At 43.8% G+C, this 25,474-nt stretch overlaps 1 protein-coding gene across 1 annotated transcript in view; it reads right to left on the bottom strand.

Moving 5' to 3' along the window:
- The window catches only part of AGBL1 (AGBL carboxypeptidase 1), a 360,790-nt gene that overhangs the window by 258,085 nt on the left and 77,231 nt on the right, over positions 1-25,474 (bottom strand). The window contains exons 6-8 of the mRNA XM_014788670.2: positions 11,081-11,289; positions 3,512-3,677; positions 2,244-2,311 (exon numbers count right to left, since the gene is read on the bottom strand). Coding sequence (XP_014644156.2) covers positions 2,244-2,311; positions 3,512-3,677; positions 11,081-11,289 — 443 coding nt within the window. The remainder of the gene's footprint in view (positions 1-2,243; positions 2,312-3,511; positions 3,678-11,080; positions 11,290-25,474) is intronic.

Below are 25,474 nucleotides of genomic sequence, written 5' to 3'. Positions count from 1 at the left end.
TTGTGTTCATGAAGGAAAAACATGGCCAATATCTAGTCTGTATTTGTTGTAAGTTTCTCTTTTCTTACGTTGACATTGACAGTTTTCAAAGAACAGTACCTGACTTTCCACTCTCAAGACCCTATACAGATATAAGCTTCTTTTAATCCTTCTTTCTAAGAGGTTGGTCTCAATTATTAAGATTTTCAAATGAAAAGGCCACAAGTTAAAGGCCTGGGTCATTTCAAACAAACGCTCCTGGCCTCTTGCCCACATGTCTTGCAGCAAATGCTGCTGGGTTCACCACAGAAAAACCAGTTTGCTGGAGCACCAGTTCCCTTGCTTTTGCGACCTCCCAGAATTAAGCCGACTCCAATGCTCCCCTGTTTCTCCACGACTCATGCTTATGCACTGATTTCTCATCTTCTTCTTGGCTTGAAGGCTTTTGATGAATAGTTTCTAGACCCTCACCAATTTCTCTTGTGTTTCTTTCCCAGCTGGATTTGTTTATTTGTTTCAGTTTTACTCCATCCCAACCCACCATCATCTGCAGAGTAGGGACAAAGGAGAATATCCAACAGCTCTCCCCCCATGCTGTGTGAAGTCAGACGCTGGCATGCAGCTTGTCTCTCCACATCAGATACAAGAGGCGACTGACACTCTGCATCAGACAGTCAGTTATCAAAGAGCAAGCAAGAGGGGAGGGGAAAGTGGCATTGATGAATGGCTGCTGCAGCACAGTGTTATTCAAATAATTCAGCAGGTACTCCATAGGCCCGCACCACCGAGCCACAGCAAAGAACCAATTTACTACTGATGACTTCAGAAATGATTCTATTTAACAACAAAACCCTGAGAACACCAGAGAGTCAATAGCAGTCTTAACCTGGAGACCTGACTAGGAGGTAGTCCCTATGTGTCTGCTACCACTATCAGTAAAGTGAGTGATTATTATGATAGAGAACTCAAAAAGTTTCTTTCTCCCTGCAGAGATAGGTAGGTAGGAGGGGAGGGAAAAAGAAAGAAAGGGAGAGATGCAAAAAGGGAGATGGATGGATAGACAGATGATAGATAAATAGATAGAGAGACAGATATTTTTAATTCAGGTTTCATCTCCAGAAATATCATAAAATGTAGCATTTACTTCCCAGTCTTATTTTGCAGATGACAAAATTAAGGCGTTTTAACTTGAAGGGGCTTGTTCAAGTCCATGTCCACCAACAGAAACAGAGACAGAATTATAATTCATAAATAAATTATTATTCTAGAGCAGTGGTTCTCAACTAGGGGTGATTTTACCCCCCAGGGACATTTGGCAATTCCTGGAGATATTTTTGGTTCATGACTGGCTGGGGGGATGGCAAAGGGGTAGGTGCTACTGACACCTAGTGGGTAGAAGTCAGAGATGCTGCTAAACATCTTAAAATGCACAAGATAGTCCCCCGCAATCAAGAATAAAGTCAAAATGCCAATAGTGCCAAGGTTTAGAAACCCTTTTCTAGAAATGCTGTCAGTAAACTACGCCCCACTGTCTATTTTTGTCAATAAAGTTTTATTGGAACACAGCCATGCCCTATCATTTATGTAATGTCGATGGCTGCTTTTGTGCTACAACAGCAAAGTTCAGCAGTTGTGAGAGAGCCTGTATGGTCCACAAAGCTTAAAGTAATTACTGTCTGGCCTTTCATAGAAAGTTTGCTAATCTCTGTTCTATAGGATAGGTCATTATGGGATAGAGACCAAAGGATACCGCTTCGCGGCTGGCCAGAGTGTATACCATGCAACTCAAAGGAACAAAATTCACATAGACTCCGAGGGAAATGGAACTGTACAACGTAGTGGTCTTGTGCAGAGTGGGTAGATAAGAAGAGTGACTTACGAAGATAAGTGAGATCTCCTTGAAAAAGTTTCCTAGAAAATCTTTCCACGGTCCCTTTGCCTGAACGTCATTCAGACTTATTAAATATACCAACCTTAAGCATAAAGCATCTACCTAAGGCTCATTCTGATGGAATCTTAATGCCTTAATAATGGATAGCCTCTGACATTACAATGAGACATCGCACTGGGCCTACCAAGATGAAAACTTGGAAATCAGTAACAGCAGCCACTTACTGAGCCTCACTATCTGCCAGGCACTAGGGTAGAAGTACAAAAGCAGGTCCTTAAAATTTACACTGGTCTTAGCTGAACATAGAAAGTGATATTTTCCTTTGTAAGATGCCAATGTGGCGATCACTAGAAGCAAGGGCTGGTGTACCTACTTCCTCTTTCACATCTTCAGAATCCGAATCTTTATCCACTTCTTCCTCACCATCTTCTTCAAAATCCTCTGGGTGGGGAAAAAGAGGTAAAATGGGTGAGGCTTCCCCTGTGTCTTGGATTTGTATTCTCACCACACCGTGGTTAGTACTTCTTCCTCTCACAAATAAGGGGCTCATTATTAAGTGTACAATATCCCAAAACACTCTACTATTTCTCACTATGTGTAAATCATGTGCACATAGGCACGTGAGAGCACTATATCATGAAGTCTAAATTGCTGTCCCACATTGAATACAAAATGACTGCAGAATAAAATGACACATGAATACCATTCTGGCTTCCTCCACTCAATTTAGAAGTGTTTATGCAGCTAACATTGGCAAAGTTTAGAGATCACATCCATGCAAAATTCGCTGTAACTTAGCACTTTGATTCACTCCCTAATTTTGATATGAAGGAACTTGTTTACAACAAAAGTGCATAGAAATCATCCAGTACCATTGTGGCAAGATGACACCTATGGAAAATCTGTTCTGTGGAAGGAGGATGGGGTTGGAAGGCACTACAGTCTTTTGACAACAAAATCTTCCAGGAGATTGGATAATAATACTTTCAAATATTCTAATATGACTAGCATAGGGTTGTAAACAGAAGTAGGTTTATTTCAATTGCATCCATAGGGCAAATTAATTCCAGAGCCAGTGCATACAGTGGAGAAACTTAATCATGGGATTGTGAGTAGATTTTTTTTAATTAGCTGAGATGAGCGTACAGCTTTCAATGGCCACCAGGCAAAGTGGCAACAGTTAATAATTAAGGACAAAATAAGTGAGCTTGGGTGGGCTGGCCCAGTGGCACAAGCGGTCAAGTGCTCGCGCTCCACTGCGGCAGCCCGGAGTTCGCCTCTTCGGATCCCGGGCACGCACCGACGCACCGCTTGTTAAGCCATGCTGTGGCAGCATCCCATATAAAGTAGATGGAGATGGGCATGGATGTTAGCCCAGGGCCAGTCTTCCTCAGCAAAAAAGAGGAGGATTGGCAGATGTTAGCTCAGGGCCGATCTTCCTCACAAAAAAATAAAAATAAAAAAATAAGTGAGCGTGGCATTTGTTCAGGTTCTATATGAAAAACTTGCTTTTTCATACATATATTGGACAATCACGGTTGGCCTGTTAAAGAACTGATTCTACTTTCATCCACATTTCTCTGAAATATTGCCAAAATGTAAAAACTCCTCATAAAGCTCATAGCAACCCACTTACTTTACCTTCCGTTAGAACACTTGGAGGTTCAGAGGCGATGATCCCTGGGACAAGGAAGGTGTAAGCACTGCTGGCTGTGACCAAGGGAAGAGGACTCTTTGGGTGGCACTGCCTCAGGATCTGAAGCACGATGGAGATGACAGGTTCCAAGCTTTTGTCATCCAGGCAGTTCTGAACAAAGAGAAGACTATATCAGACACTGAAATCTTGTAGAGAGTTCCGTTATAACAGTATTTCAGATAATGAATTACACACAGCCTAAACAGATAGTAAACATCCTTAATGTAGGATGTCTAATTTGAACGTTCTAATGTAGAATTTTGTCTAATATAGAATCTGCTTTGGTCCAGTGTATAATCTACATTTTTATTTCTTTTTCATAGCTCATATGTTATGGGAATGAATTTAGTCTGAAAATAGACTTGAAAGTCTTTCAAACGATGCTGCACCTAAGGGAAGATGTCATCCAGGAGAGCTAGGGGAGGAGGAGGTGCGCATCTTCCTTCAGCCATCCATGAGTCATTGTGAATTATTGCCTAAATTAGAGAATGAGTAGCTGAATTGATAGAAGTCTTACTTTTCTCTTTCAGCTCTTATCTGAAGAGAAAAATATAAAGGAAAAAGATAAAATATGAAGTCAGAAGGAAAGACTAAGTGAATCCCAAGTACCTAAATTAAATAACATGCCTCTTCTCAAAACCCAGTGTTGATCCCTGTTGGTAGCTACCCAAAGCAAAGAAAAATTGGGTTTGCAAATGTTAACATTTTGATACTGATGGAACATGACAACACCCTTCTTTTCAGACACTGTGAAAAATGTAAGAACAAGCTTACTAAATTGAGAGAGAGCGAGTTGGGAGTAGTTGCGTATCTCTTTGGCAAAAACATGGTCATTTTCTTCAGTCTCTTAGTAAATGTTTTGTCTACTGACTTGGTACAGAAAGTCGACCAGTGTGAGCCTCCAGTCTGATATTCCTAAGGGATTTCCAGCAAGCTCTGTGGCCAATTAGTCACAGCAGTAGATATGGGGGATGCTGAGAACTTGCCACAGGGCAGAGCGACTGTCTGTGATGATGTCACACTATGGTATCTTCAGGCCCACATTATAGGTAGCTCCACATGAAAGCACACAGAGAAAAAGAGTTAATAAACTTTTAGCCATGAATTCAAACTACCCAAATGATTCCAAAATATAATTAAAGTAAGCCAACTTTCAGACCAGAAATGTCTTAATACGATCAAGAATGCTACCTCCCCCTCTGTGTGCTCAAATGGTACCAATCAGGTGTCCTGAACCAACAGCAGGAAATGTTCTCCGTGAAAAATGAATTAGTTGAGGCTCTTTCATCCCTGGGACTGGTCAGGTGGTGTCAAGTGCTTAGTGAAAAGTATTAATATTGGAAAAAAAGAGAACCAAGCATGGAGGAGGAAGAAAGAGGAGGTAGACGGGTGATCAGAGGTAATATTCTGAGCTCCAAACTTAGCAGAAATAGAGCCAAGGACAAGCCAGAGAACTCAGTCAAAACCTCCAGCACTTTGGCAGCCAGGTCTGTCTGTGACTATCGTCAGTATTGTTGTTGATGATGGTAATGATGATAATGTGTTTTACTTCACATGGGATGGTGCAGAAGAAAAGAGAGTGGAAAGATGGAGGCAAGTTCAAGTGTCCTGACAAGTTGGGCCACACCATGAACTGAATGTGGGGGATAGAGGGGATATGAAAATCTACAGAAACCAAGGCATTAGAAATAATGCTATATTTGGTGTCTGCTACACTCTGGGGAAAACATTTATGAGTGCAAAGGTGACTCTTGGCTCCAGGGTAATAGAAATGCCTAGATCCACTTACCAACATTTTCCTAGTGTTAATGGGTAGGTCCTGTGCGGGGCCGGGACTAAGGTGAGGCTAGTGAGGGGCCCAGGATGCAAAATTTAAGGGGCATTCACTCTCAGGCCCCTGCAAGTGCAGGGTTGGAGCTTGTGCTGTGTATCATAAGATGACAAAACTCCAAGAAATAAGATCCCTGTGGACAAATATCTCAGAATTGGGGGCAAAGCTGAGATTTTTAGGCTCACTTTTCTCCATCACTCCCAATAAGACACCTGCTACTTGGCAAAGATGATGAAATATGAGAGCTGAAAATATTCAATTCACAGTTAACATCTTTGACTTAGCTTTGGGATAATAAATACCCTACTTGCATGATACCTAGGCAAGACAGAGTAATCACACACAGCTCAGATCCTGGAGCATGACTACCTAAATTCAAATCCTGAGCTGAAGATTTCTAACTGCAGAACCCTGGCCAGTTGCTACACCTCTCTGTGCTGCAGGTTCCTCATCTGTAAAGCAAAGATAGTAACAGAACCTCTCTCATCAGGCTGCGTGTGATTTAGAGTAAAAGTAGGCAAGGTGCCTGCCAGATAGCAAGCTCTCTGTGAGTGTTAGCTAGTGGGACCTCAGTAAGCATCATTAGGCTCATAAAATCTCATAAGAATCCGGACGCAGTATTAGGGAGCCACTGCTACTCAGGGCAGAGTCCTGGTAATAGCCCTCATCATAACAAAATGAGACATTGTAGTGGAAAAGGGGTCTGACTAAGAGCCGGGAGTCCTGGGTTTAAGTTCCACTTCTGCTTCTAACTAGCCAATCCATGGGCATGTCCCACCTAAACTCCCACAGTCTAACTCTACCCCTTGAGCCCTCCTCCTGAGCCCTGTGATACTATCCCTACCACACAGCAGCCAGGATGGTCCTTTAAAAGCATAAATCAGTTTAATAGGTATAGAGTTTCAGTTTTGCAGGATGAAAAGAGTTCTGGAGATTGGTTATACAACAGTGTGAATATACTTAACACTACTGAACTGTACACTTAAAAATGGCTAAGATTGGGGCCGGCCCGGTGGCATAGTGGTTAAGTTCACACGCTCCACTTTTGCCGCCCAGGGTTCACAGGTTTGGATCCCGGGTGCGGACCTACGCACCACTCATCAAACCATGCTGTGGTGGCGTCCCATATGCAAAACAAGACTGGCACAGAGGTTAACTCAGGGACAATCTTCCTCAAGAAAAACAAAAATGGCTAAGATGGGCCATTTTATGTTATATGAATTTTGCCGCAATTAAAAATGGGTGGAAACAAAACCCAAATTCTTTGCCATGCTTCAGGAGGCCCTAGATGCTGTGGTCCTGCCTATGTCTCCAACTTCATCTCCTGCCCTCCCCGCTCTTCCTCATCATGCTGCTGCCACACCAGCTCCTCTGTTTCTCACGCTTGCCCACCTCTCACCCCAGCCCCCTACTTGAGGGCCTTAACATTTTCCTTTTTTTTTTCTCCCTGGATCCCTCATATCCAGGTTACTGATTCTTCCTTGTCATTCAGGTTTCAGCTCAGAGAGCTGCGCTTTGACCACAGCTGGGAGTAGCCCCTCTCCATCCTCTCTCTCCAGAAACTCTTTGAACATAGGTAGGCAATTTCTCAGGTCAAGAACAGATGCGGTGTAGCTTCAATTTAGAAACGTCTTACATGGAAACACTCTTGGTTTGAGACCTCTGGATCATTCTTGCCCAGGTCTTTCCTTCTGCCTGACTCTCCAGAATGTCTTAGTTGTCCCACTAGTTCTACACTGCTTTTCTCTCCCATCTTTACCTCCTGGCTACCTCCCTGCACTTCTCTGGACAGTGCACAAACCAAGTTGTGTTTCTCTCAGGCTTTTCAAGGTGTTCTCCTGGCTTGACCCAAATGTCAATGACTTCCTTCTCGAAGCATTCTCTGGTCAGCCAAGACCAAGTGGAGCTCTCCTTCCTTTGCACGGCTTTGCCAATTCCACTCTTACATCTCACCTGCTACCTATACTGCTGTTATCCTGAGTTTCCCTATAAGATGGTCAGCTTCCTGAGTAGGATGGGAACTTTACCACCATCTCTGAACTCCCTATATAAGCTAACCCCAAGACCGTTCACAAGGCAGGGGCTCAGGAAACATTTATTGAATAAATAGTAAATGATCTCAAGTCAATCTGACCTCCAGAGTGTCTAGCTCCTGATTCTAAATGAGTAACATTCCCTTTAGGTTTCAGTCCTTCCTTCCTTAGATTCACAATGCTGGGGTAACTGGTCATGTGGACAAAAAGGGTCCCGGTGAATCAAGGCTTGGCCTGCCACTCTTTCTGAGCATATGGCAACTGCTTATTTTAGTGGTTCTCAAAGTGAAGTACCCAAACCAGCAGCATTGACATCACCTGAGAACTTGTTAGAAATGCAGAACCTTGTATCTCAACTCAGACCTACTAATTAGAAACTCCAGGAGAGGGGCCCAGCAATCTGTATACTAACAAGCCCTCTAGGTACTGATGCATGCTCAAGTTTGAAAACCACCCATTTTAGCAACTTTTCAGGTCTCTTAAACTGTTCTAGCTCCAAAGAGTGGCCTCTTTACCTCGTTCTTTCATACAAGTTTGTTGCATCCGCAATTACCCATTTCTCCAAATTGATAACTATCTCAAACTGTTTCAGGACATCCTTGTAGGGATTCTTTTTTGACCTTACATTCAAATTGTCATCCTTCTTCCTCCTTCCTCATACAAAGCTCCAACAAAATCCCATTACATTATGTAGCACCCTCACTGCATTATGGACAATCTGATCCTCTGAACATTTAAGGGATGCTTAGAGGATCTATGCAAGAATGTGCAACCCAGCAAAGAGATGGGGTCATTGAGAGAGAGAGACTGCAAGCAGTGGCCTCAGCAGAAAGGCAAAGAACAACATGATGGGCAAAGGCTGTGGGAAAGACTCAAAAATAGCTCTTTCTCAGTCACTTTCATGTGCCATACGTTTGTAATTATATCATAAACACCAATAAAAATAGTACAGGACAGTGGTTTTCAAAGTGTGATCCCCAGACCAGCAGCATCAGCATCACTTAGGAACTTGTTAGAAGTGCAAATTCTCAGGCTCCACCCCAGACCTACCAAATTAGAAACTCTGAGGATGGGGCCCTCGCAGCCCTCCAGGTGACTGATGCACACCCAACTTTTAACCACTGGTGCAGTGGACAGAAGCATGGACTCTTGAGTGAGACCACTGGTTTCAAATCTTTTAAAATGTTGAAATCAGAAAGTCTGTGTAAACTGTTAAACCAGGTCAGAGTAAGCACTCAATACAAATCTCATCTTCTCCTCCTCCTCCTCCTCCTTCCTCTGCATTATCACTGTCATCACCATCTCTGTCATCACCTCAGCTGCAGCATCGTCATCATCACCATTCTCATCATCGTCATCATTATAATTCACAAATGGCCACTTAAATGACATCAGTAGAGCCAAGGTTCTCAAGTTGTCCACCCCGGACTCACAAGCCTTCTCTGGCAGAAGAGGGGAGAGGATTTATGGGCAGCTCAAACTCCAGCACAGCTGCGATGGCATCTGTGCTCATAGCCAGGTGCTGGAGGCTCTTCAGGCTGGGGAAACCTGGCTACAAAGTGCAGATTCCACCTCCACTCACACTCTGCTTCCATTCCCCACAGTAATTGGAGGCTGGGAGCTTGCTATAAATTTGCTTAGTAGAGCAAATGAGGTCTTCATTGACCTGCTGAGGAACTGCTTCTAAGATCCTGCTTCTAGGCTCACAGCCCCTTTCATGCATGGGCTTCACTTGGTATTTTCTCCACTCTCTACTTATCATAGACATGTACCTCTGGGATCACCATCTTCTTCCTTTATTGTCCTTTTAATTGTTTTCGTTGTTGTTGTTCTTGTTTGTTTTTTTTTTTTTTTGGTGAAGAAGATTCACTCTGAGCTAACATCTGTTGCCAATCTTCCTTATTTTTTGCTTGAGGAAGATTAGCCCTGAGCAAACATCTGTGCCAATCTTTCTCTATTTCGTATGTGAATCACCACCACAGCATGGTTTGACAAGTGTGATATAGGTCCACGCCCAGGATCAGAACCCAAGAACCCGGGCCGCCAATGCAGAGTGCGCCAGACTTAACCACTACACTACGGGGCTGGCCCCTTAATTGTTTTTTTAACACAGAACAGAGAAACAACCAACAATGCACACAGCAGAGGAACTGGCTGAAGCACACGAGCCGGAGTAGGGGGCTATTAGGCATCAGCAATGGAGGGGGGTGTTTCACTAGGACTGGGAGAGATTAGAGACTTGGGGGACACAAGCTTACAAAGTAAGGTGAAGCTTGGAAAAGTTCAAAGCACTTCCTCATCCAGAGGAATAGAATGTAAAATGCAGCTATTTCGTGACTGAGAAGCTTTGAAAGCTGTAATGATGGAGAGAAACCCAGAGGTGACAGCAGACAGAAAATTAGATATTGGTTTGCAGCACAGTATTATGTTATTGTTTAGAGGAGGGGGAAAAAAACGGCTATTTTTTTTTTTAATGAGAAAAGTCTACAGATACCACGGTTGGAAAACAGCACTCTCATTGACTGCTTCATTACCTCAGATGTACTCAGGTAGAGAAAAATTGGAGGCTGTCCAGAGAAGAGCAACGAGACTGAGGAAGAAAGTGCAGAGACTGACTAATATGAAGACAGCAAGGAACATAAGGCATGTGCAACACGGCTGCCTTGGCCCCAGGAGAAGGTGGGTGAGCAGATGATGGATATATGGGAGATGTTCACAGCATCAGCAGCAAGGGCGTAGGTGGCGTTGCATGATGGTGTGTAAATTAGCCCTAATCAAGTGAAATTAAGGAATTTGTTATTTGGGTTGAAATCCAGGAAACTCTAGACACATATTCCACTGGGGTGCAGATAAGCCACAGCCTTTGCAGATACTATTCTCTTTGCCTGGGTTGTTCTTCCTCTTAAACCCAGCATGACCAGCTCCTTCAATAATTCAGGTCTCAGCTGAAGTGTCACCTGCTCAGAGGAGACTTGACCTCTCTAACAGAACCCCTTCTCCGTGCACCTATGGGAATCACCATAGACCTTTGCCCTCACTTTATCGATTTCACAGAGCAATACGAAATTATCTTCCTCATTAAAGTCTTTGCTTCCTTAGTGTCTGACTCTCCTGCTAGAACATTTGCCCCACAAGATCAGAGGTCTCGATGTCATATTCCCCACTAGATTCCGCAGTGCTAATTATTCCAATAACTGTTCACAATCAGACAGCAGTTAAGGCATGGCAAGTACTCTGCTAAGCACAAAACATTTCTACATTAACTTACTTAGGCCACACAACAATCTAGATTTTATTATTTCCTTTTTTTTTAAGAAGAAATGTGAGGCCCAGAGAAGTTGGGCGACTTCTCCAAAGTTTCACAGCTGTAGGTGCTGGGGCTGGGATTTGAACCCAGGTACTCTAGCTTTAGAGTCAACACTTAACCACAGCACCATACAGTGTGTACCCAATGAATACATATTGAATAAATGAATCAATCAATGCAGGAGTGAATGAATGAATGAGGATTTGAATCCACAACATCTGGCCATAGCAGGCAAGAAACATACTGAGGTTTTCCCAGCTCTGTTCAGGATGATTCCTAAGTGATGGGCTTCAGGAATCATCCAGATGTCATCAGCTGCAGAGGTGACCCCAAAGCTGATTACCTGTGTGGTGCTGAAGAGGATCTCCATGCCCTGAGCTGCCAAGAAGGCCTCCCTGCCGGATCGGAGGGCAGCAATGTGCTTGAGGCAGAGCAGAAGTGCCCGGCGGGTCAGCATGCAGGTATTGGCCATGTCATGGCTGTGCCAGTCCTGATGCAGCCTGAGCAGGCCGGTGACGTAGCCTCTGTTCACCGCCCTGCGGCTGTTGGACTCTGAAACCAGCAGGGAAAGGCAATGTCAGTCACAGGTTCTCCTGGCCACACCTGCCTGAGGATATCCCAGTGTAGCTCCCACAAGACACTTATTAGTTACCAACGGAATAATAACTTTCCAGTGGAGAAAACTGGCAGATGTCACCTTAATCAAGTGATCAGTCAACATCACCAGATATGAGGCACTGAGCAAGACACAGCATCACTTCTATGGTACTCCTACCAAAAACGCATAACCTGCATTTAACCAGGAGGAAAATCAGCAAACCCAAAATGGGGGACATGCTACAAAACATCTGGTCTATACTCTTCAAAAATGTCAAGGTCGGGGCCGGCCCCGTGGCTTAGCATGGCTTAACGATGCACCACTTGTCCGGCCATGCTGAGGCAGCGTCCCACATACAGCAACTAGCAGGATGTGCAACTATAACATACAACTAGCTACTGGGGCTTTGAGGAGAAAAGAGGGAAAAAAAAAAAAGGAGGAGGATTGGCAATAGATGTTAGCTCAGGGCCAGTCTTCCTCAGCAAAAAGAGGAAGATTGGCATGGATATTAGCTCAGGGCTAATCTTCCTCACACACACACACACACAAAAAGTCAAGGTCATGAGAGGCAAAAAAAAGGTAAAAACACCAAGGAATTGAGCTAACGGAGGCTAAAAGACATGATATGTAAGTACAAAATATAATTATAATTTATATCCTGAGCCAGAAAGCAATTTTTTTCTTTTGCTACAAAAGGCAGTTGATAAAATTTGAATAAGGTCTGCAGATTAACTAATAGTATTATATCCACGTATATTAGATGTTGATAAACTGTGGTTATGTAAGAAAATGTCATTGTTTTTAGGAAATTCACAATTGGAGTATGTGAATGTCTGTAAGTTATTCTCGAATAGTTCAGAAAAAAATTATAATTGTGTGTGGGGAGAGAGGAAGAGAGAGAGAGATTTCCATAAGAAATAAAGGGGAAAGAATAGTCCAAGATACCTCTCTCAACAGTTAACACATACCACTTTCATGTTAAATTCCTCAAGCCACAAAGTTGGTGGACAAATGTGTACCAGTTCAGATCTATCCAGTAGATGCCTGGTCCTCTCCACTCCTGTGGACCAGGGGCACTGCAGGACTCCAACCGGCTGCCTCTCAGGCACAAACGCCCAAATCTTGCAGCTCTGCCCTCTCACTACTGCGTTCCTCCTTTATCCAAACTGTTCACACTGGTTCATGAAACAACATAAGCTTCTGGCTGAGTGTGTGTGAGAGAGATCCCCTGAGCTGTAATTGGATAAACAAAATTTCAGCTCAAAGTCAGATTTTTCCCTAAGACCATGTAAGTGCACATGAATGAAAAAATAACATGGAAATTTAGCACTCTATTCCAGAGGGGTTTTCTCATAATATTAATGGAATTCTTTTTTTTTTCCTGCTTGTTTGTCAAATTCCAAATTGTCAGGCTTGACTGAGCCCCCCTGAGATTTTTGACCCATTTGTGCAGTTGGTTTAATTTTTTTTTCTTTTTACCACATTTCATTCAGCCATGACCCTGAACTGAGGAGTGACGAGCTTTATTCATCCGGCTAGTGTTTGTGGAAGGTTTAAATCGCCTTCATTACCTCCTTTAATGAATTATTCTTTTGTATCAAAAATATTTCTCTCCTTGGCTGGTCCCGGCCACAAAGCACTAGAGTTCTTTACTGCCTGAATGAGGTTCCAGCCTAGCCAATACCTGATGTTTAAAAGAAAATTGAGGATTAAGTAGGAGGTAGTAAAGGAAAGTACTGCCTGCTGAAAAGATGCCAGATTGGCCAGAACAGTGCACAGAGGCCCCGGGGGAAGTGGGGGGGGGGGGGGGTTAAGGACTTTTGTTTTTTATTTATTTTAAGGGTATGAGACTAATAACATGTTATCCTAATGACCTTCCTCCTCTAGTCTCTTTTGGGGGAAGGGGAGGAGATAATGGGAAAAAATCTTTAATTGTCTGGGAGAAAAATCCCTTATCAAATCCCAATGATTTTATTCATGATTTCCTCTTAATCCTCAACAAGCTGTCATGTTTACTAACAGCTAAAATAGCTAAACCTCCTTCCCCCTCGACCCTGAATCAGTCAGTCTTTCTCTGAGAATGGCTAAGGGAGTTTTGCAAAAGTCAATAGGTATCTAAAACCCAACAAGAGGAGATTCGTCAAACTGAGGAAGAGCGAATGCAGAGGAGAGCCCAAGGATGAAATGAGGGTCACTGGGATCAGCAACTTGCAGGAGTTCTAGAAGATCTGAGAGGAAAACACCGCTTCTCCAAGGGAGGCCAAATAGCTAGGAGAAAACGTGGGGTTTCAAACACTGTTTTGGGGGGGGGGTTCAGGGTTTGGTAGGGGGAGGGCTCTGTGTCCCTCAACCTTCCTCAAAACAGATGGCTGCACTTTACATCAATGGCTTCCCCCTAATATTTTCTTGGGAAAAAATCCCCGTTGCTTAATTTTTTTTTAATTTCCTAATTAGATTGATTTATCTTAAACTGAGTGGAGGATGGGGGTGGGATGGATAGAGAGGAGTTCTAAGGGTGTTTAATTTAACCCCCAACCCGTACGGCCATCTTAAAGGTGCTCCCGGTGCCCCCTTCCCCATCAGCCCCTCCCTGGAGGCCTCCTGCTGAAGATCTTTTCTGGCCAGATTTCTTTGGCAAACCCATGAACTTGTCCTTGTCCTGACCCCCGATTTACCCTCTTTTATTCCACTATTTCTACCTCTCTCTCCAGATTACATCCTCACTGAGGATTGTTCTCATTGGTAGCTAATTCTCAGTCTGAAATGTGATCTAGCAATATCCTTATTTTTACCCCAGGTGTCTCTTCACTGAGGTTCAAATGTTTTTATTTAGTGCAGACCCCACCGATGCAGATTTTTACACTCAGGTAAAAAGAAAAATAAAAAAAACTGGAAGAGAATATGCCAAGATATCAATAATACTTATGGGGGTTGGGGGATGGTTTTGATGATTCTATTTGCTAATTTAGACTTTCCTGTAGGTTTTTATTTCCCACATATTCTACAATGAACTTTGATAAACAGGAGGACAAAAAAATTATCCTTTGACTGGAGGTCCACAGACTCTTGGCCACGCACGCCATGTTGTAAATGGCCGTGGGCAAGGCAGCAGTCTCCAGGTTGCCATAGCAACCAACTCACCTTTTTTGTCTTACCCCATCCCCTTCAAAAGTGAATTACCTGCCTAGCCCCTGAAGGCATTTGAGATCATGATCATCTCTATAAAGATGTTTGTCTTCTCAACAGGAAAGCCTAGATGCCTTCAAGAATCAAAGACTGAATTTGTCAGGGGGAATTTTCAGCCCCAAGACAGCCTGCTGGGAGAAATGCTTGGAGACCCAGATTATTGTACTGCAAGCAGCCTACTACTCTGCCCCTGTTATTTAGCTAAACCGAAGGAAATTTTCATCACTACACTTTATTTCCCATATCTCGGAATTTCACCACCACTTTTAGGATCAAGTGATGACCTAATGCAGAGGAAGTGTGGGAACCTGCAGCAGAGTAGTGAGCTGGACATTTTGACAGCACAGCTCTAGGAATGAGATGTGTAAGTTAGTGCGGGCCTCTCAACTCGCCTCTACCATACTCAGTGCCCTTCACTGCCTTGCTGGGCTGCTCCGTGGGCAGACCCTTCAGCTGTCAGCTGTCTTTCTGGAGTTCTTGCACATGGCCAGGAGCTACACCACTTTCTAGCTGTGTGACCTTGAGCACGATTCTTCACAGCTCTATCACTCCGTCTTAATCTGAAAATAAAACTAACAATAATCCCTTCCTGGTGGGGTTGTTGAGAAAATTAAATGAGATAATACATACAAAGTAGATAGCTTGATGCCTGGTGCATAACAAGCACCCAGTACCTGGTGCCTATTATAATTGTCATCATCATCATGGGAAGCATCATCTATTTACTATTCCAACTTCCCCTCTATTGTTATGGACAACAAAATGCCGAATGCTCAAGACATGAATATATTCCTTTTGACAGCATCATGCAAGAACAGGAGCTCCAGGGTCACATAGCTGTAGATTTGAATTTTGGCTCTACCATTTACTAGCTGTATAACCTTGGTTACGTTACTTAGCCATTATGAACTATATTTCCATCATCTGAAATATTAAAGCAAGATTTAAAAAAATAAAGATAATTAAAGCATCTGCCTTACAAGTCCATTATAAGGAATGAATGCATAGCATTGCACCTGACACAAAGTATGTACGCAATAAATGATAATTCCCTTCTCCAAAACTTCACACCCTTTCACCAGTGGGAATAGCCCAAGGAAAAGTTTCAAAATAAGTAAAATTTATAATCAGAGTTCTTCAATCCTCATGTAATGTAATTGACTTCTCATCCCAAAATGGCCACCAGTTTTATGTTGCCCCCATCTGTCCTTAAACACCCTCATATACACACGATAAGTATCACACCCCATTTTATCCCAGGTAGGTGCCCATACAGACAGTGTCCATAAGTGTAGACCTTTATAGTTCCCCTCTCTGGCAAAATTTACCTCTATTGGGTCCCACTACACTAAAGCTTTTTTAGAAAACTGGTTAGAGCTCTAAGATCCTCTTGGTGGATAATGGTTAAGGGTTTAATAGCCCACCCTTGCTTTTGATAAGGTGTATATGAGTAAGAGTAAATATAAGGATTCCAGGCCCCCATCATTCCTGAGAACAGAAATCATCTTTAATCACACAGCGTACTGTGACATTACTATCCCAAGAAATTCTTGCCCAGGAAAATTAAAAATCATTATCCTCTGTTTCAGGAACTTCATGAAAATCCATTCATATGAACTATTGACAATTCAGCTAGTCCTTTTCAGGATAGTAGCTCCCTTCTCAGAACGGAAGACCAATCAGCTGGGCTTATCCAACTCCATTTACTCTCCAAGGTTTGCTTCTAAACCCTCCCTTCACTGTGTCCCCAACCCTGAGCAATCATATCACAAACATTGCCTGATCTCCATCAGGATCCCATATTAGAGACCTACTTTGAACTACAGCACTCAAATCCTGTAATAGTCTAACCTTGAACTCCCCCTTCAGAGACATTACTAAAATTCAAAGTAACAGTGACCCTAACTTCAGCAAGCCATACACTTGTTACACTTTGCAACAGATTATTTTGGTGGTCTTTCCAAGGAGTCAATCTAGAAGATATTTCTGGACAAAATAGACTTTTATCAAGACGTCTAAATCATATCATATGAACCACGAGCTGCCTACTCGGCCATAGTAACACCAGTTACAATTACAGGGTATTTATGTACTGAATGTTTCCTGTATGCTCAGCACTGGGATAATCATTTTACATGATTATCTCATTTATCTCATGGAAATGCTTGGAGATAAGCATTACTTTCCTCCTTTTTCAAATGAAGACACAGGCTGAGAGAAGTTAAACAACTTATTTAAGTCCATAGAGCTTGTAAATGGCATATCTAAGATTCAGATGGATTCCTCCATCTGCCTCCGAAGCCGACATCCCATGATGTTATCCCCGCAGCTCTTGAAGCTGGTTAGTATAGTTTACCCTTTTTGCACCCAAAGACCTTGAACTGTAGCCGGAGAACCAGCTTCTTGAGGAATGTTTCTGAAAAGCTAATGGAGATAAAGCCAGGGAACACCTGAGCCCTGAGGTGCTTGGCTTTCAGCCAGATTTAACTTGGCTCAGCCCCTCTACCCAATTCCCCTCCATCTTCTCCGCTCCCTCCTAGGCCCTAAACTGTGGTGAGAGTTGACTTTAAACAGGAAACTAGAGAAGGTTTAAAGGCCCAAATAAATGGCCTATGGTTCTTTAGTCACTGCAGGAGATGTTGGGAGCCTCCCTGACATCCCAGTGACTCCATGAGGCCGGCCCAGAAGTAAGGCCCAGAACGGGAGCGCAACGCCGCTGAGCAGGAGAGGATGACTCGGTTCTCACCCTTTCCTCCCCGTAGCTGCAGTAGTGGCTCACTCGCTCACAAAGGAGGAGCAGCAACATACCTACTGAAACATAACTAATCTCAATGTCATCAGTGATGGAAATTATGCTCGATTACCATGAGCTCAAATAAGAATAATGATACTGAATTAGCTTGCAGGTATTTTTTCTCTCTGTAGAATAGATACATTTCAGTAAACTTGGCTATAAAGTAAATTTTGGTTGCAAGCAAATCTTGTTTTCCCATTGACTGCCTTTACAAAATTAAAGATGCTTTTCCTAAGCTCCGAAATAGTGACTGAGAAGGGCAAGAGACTATCCTTCATAGCATTGTTTTAAATCTAGACTCGTCTACTGTTTGTTCTTTAATCACCAACCCCTTCTAATACCTTTCCACAGATATACTCCCAAACCGTAGGAATGTCTCCTCTTAGGAAAGCCTAAGAATTCACATCTGCCTCTTCGTCTGCACAGCCCTGCTCGTCCTCTTGTCCTTAGAGTGATGATATGTAATGAAGGGCATTAGGCTGCAATGCTACAAGACAAGGGGCCACTAACAGAGACATACTCCAGACCCCAAACTCCTCCAGTTCAGCGCTCCGCATCAACAGGATGAATCAATCTCATCTTGTACTTCATCAATTCCAAGGCATATATTTTCTTACATTTTAGCATTTCCAAAATTAAGGTGCCTCTTACCAATAATGGTGTTTCAATTATAACTGGCAGCATTTTCTCACTCTTAGTGACACATAAAAGATGGTGCATCTTATAGTCAATGACATCTCAGATTTGAGGAAATATGATTAATTTTTCAATATTGCTAGTTTGATAATTCTCTAAAATGAGTTGGTTCCCAGCCAGAGGTGATCACTTGAGAGGTTTGCTCTGCATATGCAAATAAGCAGAGACATTTTTTCCTGAGAGCCAGATCCTTCTGTGGCTAGGCACACAGTAAATTATCAAGTAAAACCACGCTCATACACCCCAAACCCAAGGCGCCACCATTAATTCATTCAACAAGCATTTATTTAGCAACTGCTATGTGCCAGTATGTGCCAGGCACTGTTGTAGGCACTGGGGACACAGCAGGAAACAAGATAGAAAAAGTCTCTGCTGTTAAGGGGGTTGCATTCCCAAGGGCAGCTGGGGAGATGCAGATCCAAATAGGCACACACAAAAATAAATGAATAAGGTAATTTCATGTAATGACAAGTGCCATGGTGAAAATAAAATAGTGATACCAGAGTGACCAGGTGGGGCAGCTACTTTAGATTCGGTGGTCAGGGAAGACTCTTTGAGGTGGGGGCATTAGTGCTGAGACTTTGGTAGGAAGGAATCAGGATGCAGAGATCTGGGGGCAGAAAATTCTAGAAATCTTGAGAGCACAGCAAGTGGAAAAGCCCAAACTTGGTGAGTGCAAATAACAAGAGGTCTGGGAGCTAAAGCCAGGTGAAGAAAGTGAAGGAAAGAGCAGTAGGAGATAATTGAACAGGAGGGCAGGGATCAGAATGCAGGACCCTCAACCCCTCTGACATCCATCGCAGTGGGTTGTCCGAAAGCTGGGGGACATGTCAGGCCGAGATTTCCCCACTCTCTTTTTTGTTATTTGTTTTTGGCATCTCTGCAAGAAAGCCCTTAGGAATGATCATCTTTACCTGGACTAAATTTTCCCAGGAGTTTTCCTATCCATCCAGAGTCTTATTTTAAGTCTAGATTCTTGTGGGGAAAGAAGCACTTGCTAAGCCCCCAGACAAGCCACTATCCCTTCTGGGTCCCTGTAGAAAACCATCCACCTGGTTTCACTTTGCTGACTCCAAGGTCAACTCATCAGAAGATAACACTTCAAGAAGAATGCCAGGATTTACACCAGGAGGGAGAACAGAGACCTTCCCCACCTGCCTGTCTCTGTCAGTTGAAATGTGAGACACGTGTCTGTCGGTGGCGTTCCCTGCTTCCAGCCAGAGTACAGACAAGCAAATATGCACTGCAGGAAAACAGGTCTGCAGTGTTGCAAACATCACGTGCAAATTGGTTCATGCTGCATTATGCCTCCAGGCCTGGAGTGTGCACGGAGAAAGGCAAAGAGCATACGCCCCTGTGCTCCTGGCCTGCTGTCCCTTGGCCTTTTGCCATCCAATAGCACATCACTACAAAATCACAGAAACGTGAGCCTGTGCTTCCCTGCGTAAACTCGATTCCTGTCATTCATGATCCTTCCAGTCCTCTCTCCTCCCACCTAAACAGTGCTAGCAATAGCCTTCTACTTGGCCACTATGCTTCCTGCTCTCCTCCACTGCCCAACACATCTCACTAAAGTACAACTCGATGCTGTCATGCCCTCCTCAAAAAATTGTAATGGCTCCAGGGAAATCTGGATGGTCTGGGGGGGTTCCAAGAGGGGTCTAGTGTCCCCTGGGCCTCATTGTATGGGGTGGTAGTGGTCGCCATGCTGTGTGCCCCTGGGATGAGGGGGAGGGGCTGAGGAAGAGGCGAGTGGGGTCTCTAACACCGCTGCCACCAGAGCAGCCACACCATCATCTGTTTACATGCAATGGCGCAGCAAAGGATTTCATCTAAAAATTAAAACAAACTGTTTTATTTCTTTAAAAAAAATTAAAGATTTGAAACCCTCTGGTAGTGAAATGAAAGGATGGATTTTAGTCTCAATATGCCAAGTACATATTGCACAATCTTGGGCAAGTCAGCCAACCTCTTTGAGCCTTAATGTTTTCTCTATAGAACAGTTTCCAGTTTCTCAAACTCATACCATTGGCATTTGGGGCTGGATCTTATTTTGGGGTGGGAGGGAGGCTGCCCTGTGCGTTGTAGGACGTTTAGCAGCATCCTGGCCTCTACCCACTAGATGCCAGGAGCACCCCCATCCCCGCAGGTGTGACAACAAAAAATGTGTCCAGACCTTGTTAAATGCTCTCTTGGCAGCAAAATCACTCATGTTGAGAACGACTGCTATAGAATGGTTAAATATTTACCTGTCTTACAGAGCTACAGTGAAGATTAAATGAGATAATAAATGAAAAGGTGCTTTGTAAACTGCCACGACTAGAAGTCTATAGAAGCACCTGGCTTACACTTGACATAAACAAATAATTGTACAGTCAATCCTGAATGTGATGAAGAAGCTACCGTGCACCTTCAGAGCCGTAAGATGTTTATCTTTTTGTCTATCGCTTTAAATCTTTGTGATACTTTATCTTTGTCAATCCATAGCCAGTCATTCATTATGCCAGGATGATACAAGGTCTAAAATCTAAAACATTTAGAGCTCAGCAATCCTGGATGTTAACCTCTGATTCCCCAGAATGAAAACAATGTTAGTGCACATGGGTCAACTCAACGGAAGGAATCTGCTGCATTTGTTGATTTACTTCCCCCTTTTATGGAAAAAGCTTCTAGAGGGAAGACAGACACTGAAAACAACTATCTCTGTGTCATCCAATGCTCAGGGAGATGTCGGGAGATGAATTTACATGGCAACAGGCTTTATGCCCTCGAACGACCAAAACCTGAAACTCCCAGGATTTTCCAAGTGGTGGCAATCATAAAAGGAGAGTTGATCCTCACAGAGATTTACTAAGATCTAGCACTGTACTCCCACTACATACCCATCATCTTGTTCAAATCTTACTAGCTGTCCTTGGACGGTGTCATTTTCCCTGCCTCACTCATGGGGAAGCCGTAGCACACAGTCATTAAGGAACGCGCCCAGCACGGCCACAATGTGAATCCACAGTCTCCTGAGAGCCAGCATTGCGACCACTGTGCAAACACCATTCTGCACCAGGTCTTGTCCTTTCAAAGAGTAAGAGGTTTGAGCTTTTAGCAAACACACACCACCTTCATGCACAATCCTGAGCCTCCTTGAACACATTCACACTGTTGTCAAAGCAACATTATGGCTCAGACCTACCGGCAGATAATCAGGCCAGAGGGAAAGCCCCAGAGTAGAACTCAGTCTTAAACCAGCACCAGAGAACAGGATCATGATCCCAGGTAAAAGACAATATCCTACTTGGATGTAACAACCAGGATTAGTTGCAATTTTATTACAACAATATTTTATGTAGCCAACAGTTTTGTGTCAGGCAGGAAAAACTCAACACCACCGTCCACAGCTGTTAGACCCCATGTGGGTGCCTCTGAACACCCTGGCCATCTCGGGAAGGTGGTTCATCATCTTGCCCCTACTACCAACCATCATAATCCCCACTGGAAGCTGACTTCCCTCATTTAATTAGGTTCAGTTTGTTCAATTAGGCATCTTAATCCCAAGAGACTCAAAAGTTACTTGACTAGGGCTCGAGGATGCATACAACATTTTGGATCTCTCACTCAGTCAAACCTCACTAGCTCTTCCTTAGGGTCACCATATAGTAAAAACAAGCACATTTTTCAAACCTCCTAAAGATGCATCTGCCCATCTGTAAATTATAATCTCAGACAACAGACAACTCTGAAAGCGTCCCATGAGAATACTTATTTCAGAGGTTTTCAGACTTGATTCCTCGGAGCCCTAAGGAACTTCTATGGAAGTTTCTCAGTGTCAGTCAGGGGAAAGGGGAGGTGGCAAGGGAAAGGCCAGGCTGTCATTCACTGGGGTCTTCCACTTCTGCTCTCAGTTTTGCTACCTTAGATGCGTCATTTCCTCATAAGAATTCACTGTTTTAAGGAAAGTTCTTCTACAAAAGAATTCTCAAACTACCCATCTTGGGCAGCTCTCCCATTCTTGGAAAACCAAACCGAAGTCAAGTGCAGTAACAAAGAACTACTTTAAGGTCATAGAGCCCACCAACAGAGTCCAGGCTTCCTGACTCTGAGTGGAGGGTGGGAATCATCTTTGAAATAGGAAGGCTTTCTGCTTGGGAGACAGTCACGACTGAGTTCAAATTTTAACTTTCCACTTACCACTCGTGGGACCTTGGGAAAGATCATTAACCTCCCCTCACTACACCTTCCTTGTGTATAAAATGGGAATGTAAACGCCTGGCAAGTGCCAGTGCTCTGTAATTAATAGTCGTGATCATTATCCAGTGAAGGTACTCTAACGAGCAGTGCTTCTCTTCCAACTCCCCACCCTTCTTGCCACTTCTTGAGGGCTCGCAGGAAACAGTTCATGAAACATATTACCAATGGGGTGAGGGATGCGTGTGGGCTGCGGGAAGACCTTCCTTAAGTGGTGCAGTATTTGGTCTTGGCAGGAAGACGGGGAAGATACAGGTTATCGGAAGAGTCCAAGGGAGATGGGGAAAGGTACCTGCAAGATTGCTGCTGTTTACCAGAGGCAGCCCTCAAAACAGCTGCTCGGGATACTCCCAGCCCTCCGTGAGTCCCGCTCAATCAGGCTAACAGCACTGGGAATGCAACCCATTCTGGCGGCTTTTCCAACCTCGGGCTCCCCTCACCCTGCCTCCTCCCGACTCCCTTAAATAACGGCTGAGCAAATGCCTCTGAGACCATCTTCAGCTAATTTCCTTCAAGACATGCAAGCCGCTAACCCTGGGAAGCACAGATAGTGTGGAACAGCAAACATGGCCAAAATTAGATTAAAATAACCTCCTGATAAACAAATTACTCACCGAAAATAAATATTGGACTCAGTGCGGCCAAGATAACTGAAAGAACAGCACCACCACATGGCAGGAAGAGGAACTACATGTGCTGCTGTCTGGCCACTCTCAGTCAGCCCGCCCAACTACCGGTCTGACAAAGCAGGCAGGGCAGCACGGCAAGGCGGGCAGGTAGTATCCTTTCAGCTCAAACTTTTTAAAATATTTTATGTACTCATGTGAAAGACAAAAGTATTTGGCAGAGAGGACTAAACTTTGAGCCAAGAAAAAAATGCAATGTGCCAAATTGAACGTGGCATGACATAACAGAATTCTGTAACCCTTCTGGTGCCTGTTCCCTTCCTCTCCCTCACCCCACCATCCATCAGCCTCGCCTGATGCTCAGCCGCACAGCAGAGGCTCTGGCCCCTCGCACAGCCACGCTGGTGTGTTGGGCACCTCTCACCAGGTCCCATTCCGATGCTTATATGGAGTGGACCGTATAATGCTCTTTTCTGAACTAAATGACAGATGCTCCCACCCAAAAAAAATCCTTTTGATACTTAGAAAGTATTTATTCAGCTTCCTTTCAGCTCTTGGCCTTATCTTCTTTGGGCTAAATAAACCCACCCTCGTTAATCTCTTCTTGGTAGGCACAGGGCTCGGGCCCCAGGCATCTGGAGACTAGCAGTAAGCTCTACAGCCTGTGCAAGCTGTGTGCGTTACTTAAGCTTTCCAAACCTCAGTTCTTACACCTGTAAAATAGGGGTTATAATACCTCCTTGCCAGGCTAAATGTATATACAGTGGCAGACACACTAAGAACTCAGTAAACGGCAGATGCTGTGTTGTCATTTCAATCCAACAGTGTGATGGATGTAGCTTGCTATTCTACATTCATATAAAGTCAATCACAGCAGCCCGTCCCCGTGTGACAAACGCAAAAAACTATCAATATTACTTGAAGCAGATTTTTAGCTCATCACAGAAATATACTGCATGCTTCTCCAGAAGTTATGGTGGACAAAGAGAAATCTATAATCAAACCACAGTATGATTCTTTCCAGGGACAGAAATTAGGCTGGCTTCCTCACTCAGGCATATTGAAAGTAAATGTATGAGGCTTAAGTCAGGAAACTGGAATCCTTCCGTAGTCAACACGAGTGTGTTAGCAGCTCCTCCGGGCAGAGCCCAATGATATGGTAGGGACCCCAGCCCTGGTGGAGCTGCACCCGGTAGGACAAATACATACATACATACACGAAAATGCATATATACGGACACATATGCAAAAATACAGGAGTCATTGATTACAGTATGGTTAGTTCTTAGAAGCATAAATATAGGGTTCTGTGGAAAGTTTAACAAGGAACCTAATGCTGGGCAGAGGGGGGCGTTGGGTTGTATTCAGAGAAGACCTCTGACAGAGATAATTGTGCTGAGAGATGAAGAAGGTGCCGGAGTTAGCTGGACAGGAAGCCTTCAAATCTCACAGGTCTGGGTGGGTCATTCCCTCTCTCTGACTCAGTTTCTGCGTGTGAAAATGAGGAGGGGGTAGACAAGACCAACAGTTTTCTGGGATAGAGACAACATTGTATTATAATCATCCAACTTGCTAAGAGACTACATCTCAATTATTCCAACCACTAAAAAGAAATGATAATTATGTGACATGATAGAGGTACAAATTATCACTATAAAGGCAATCAGATTACAATATATAAATGTATCAAATCAGCATGTGTTAAATTTTCACAATGTTATATATCAAATATATTTCCATTTGAAAAAAGATGAATAGTTTTCTGGGTTCTCAGGAGCCCTATATTTTTGTAAATGTGTCTCAGAGGCCACCTTGTGGGAGAACCAATGGGAGATGGACAGACTGGGCTCTTTGCTCTCTACTCAAAAAAAAAAAAAAAGTTTGAATACCACTGCTCTAAGGATCCCTGAGGGTCTTTTCCAGCTCTAATAGTCTGACTCCATGGTCTTCATCTGGAAACTGAAGGGGAAACACACTATGTGGACAGAACCTTGGGGCACCATGCTTTTCAAGGCAGGTCAGAGGCCCTGAAGCCAGGAGGACAGATTCCAGGCCTTGTGGGAACACAGGTTGTACATGTGAGTCCCGTGAAGGCTGTGCTGACCCACTGCTACTTGTGTATGGTCATAAGATTACAGGAATCACAATGCCAACCATCCTAAAACATAAATTGCCTTTTTGAGAATTCCTTGGAACTCCCAGAATTCCTACAAAAGCCTCAGTTTGGTGCATCTCAGAAATGGCCCATTCTTTGACGTTTTGCAGTAGAGCAACTCTCTAGCCATCATGCCCTCTTGGTCACTGCATTGCTGTGTGCCAGGCCACAACCGCTGAGAGCATGAGGATGTCTGTACGTGATCAGGGCTCTAGCACTGGGAGGCCCTCCCTTCCTATTCTCCCACAGCAACAGGCTGATGGCTGTCCTCGAGAGCCAGCCAGACAGAGCATTATCCAGGAAGATCAGTGAGGAGTCTCCTCTTCCTGCCAAACTTCCCATTAGCTCTCTTGCATCTCTCCCTTCCTCCTTTCTTCTCTATCTCCCTTCCTTTACTAACTTACTCCTATTCCCAACTCCCTCCCCATCCCCCCACTTCTCCA

Source organism: Ceratotherium simum, chromosome 3, assembly GCF_057802395.1.
Source record: "Ceratotherium simum simum isolate JZ-2026a chromosome 3, ASM5780239v1, whole genome shotgun sequence".
In the NCBI taxonomy this organism is placed as follows: domain Eukaryota; kingdom Metazoa; phylum Chordata; class Mammalia; order Perissodactyla; family Rhinocerotidae; genus Ceratotherium; species Ceratotherium simum.
This window is presented reverse-complemented; position numbering and strand designations above follow the sequence as displayed.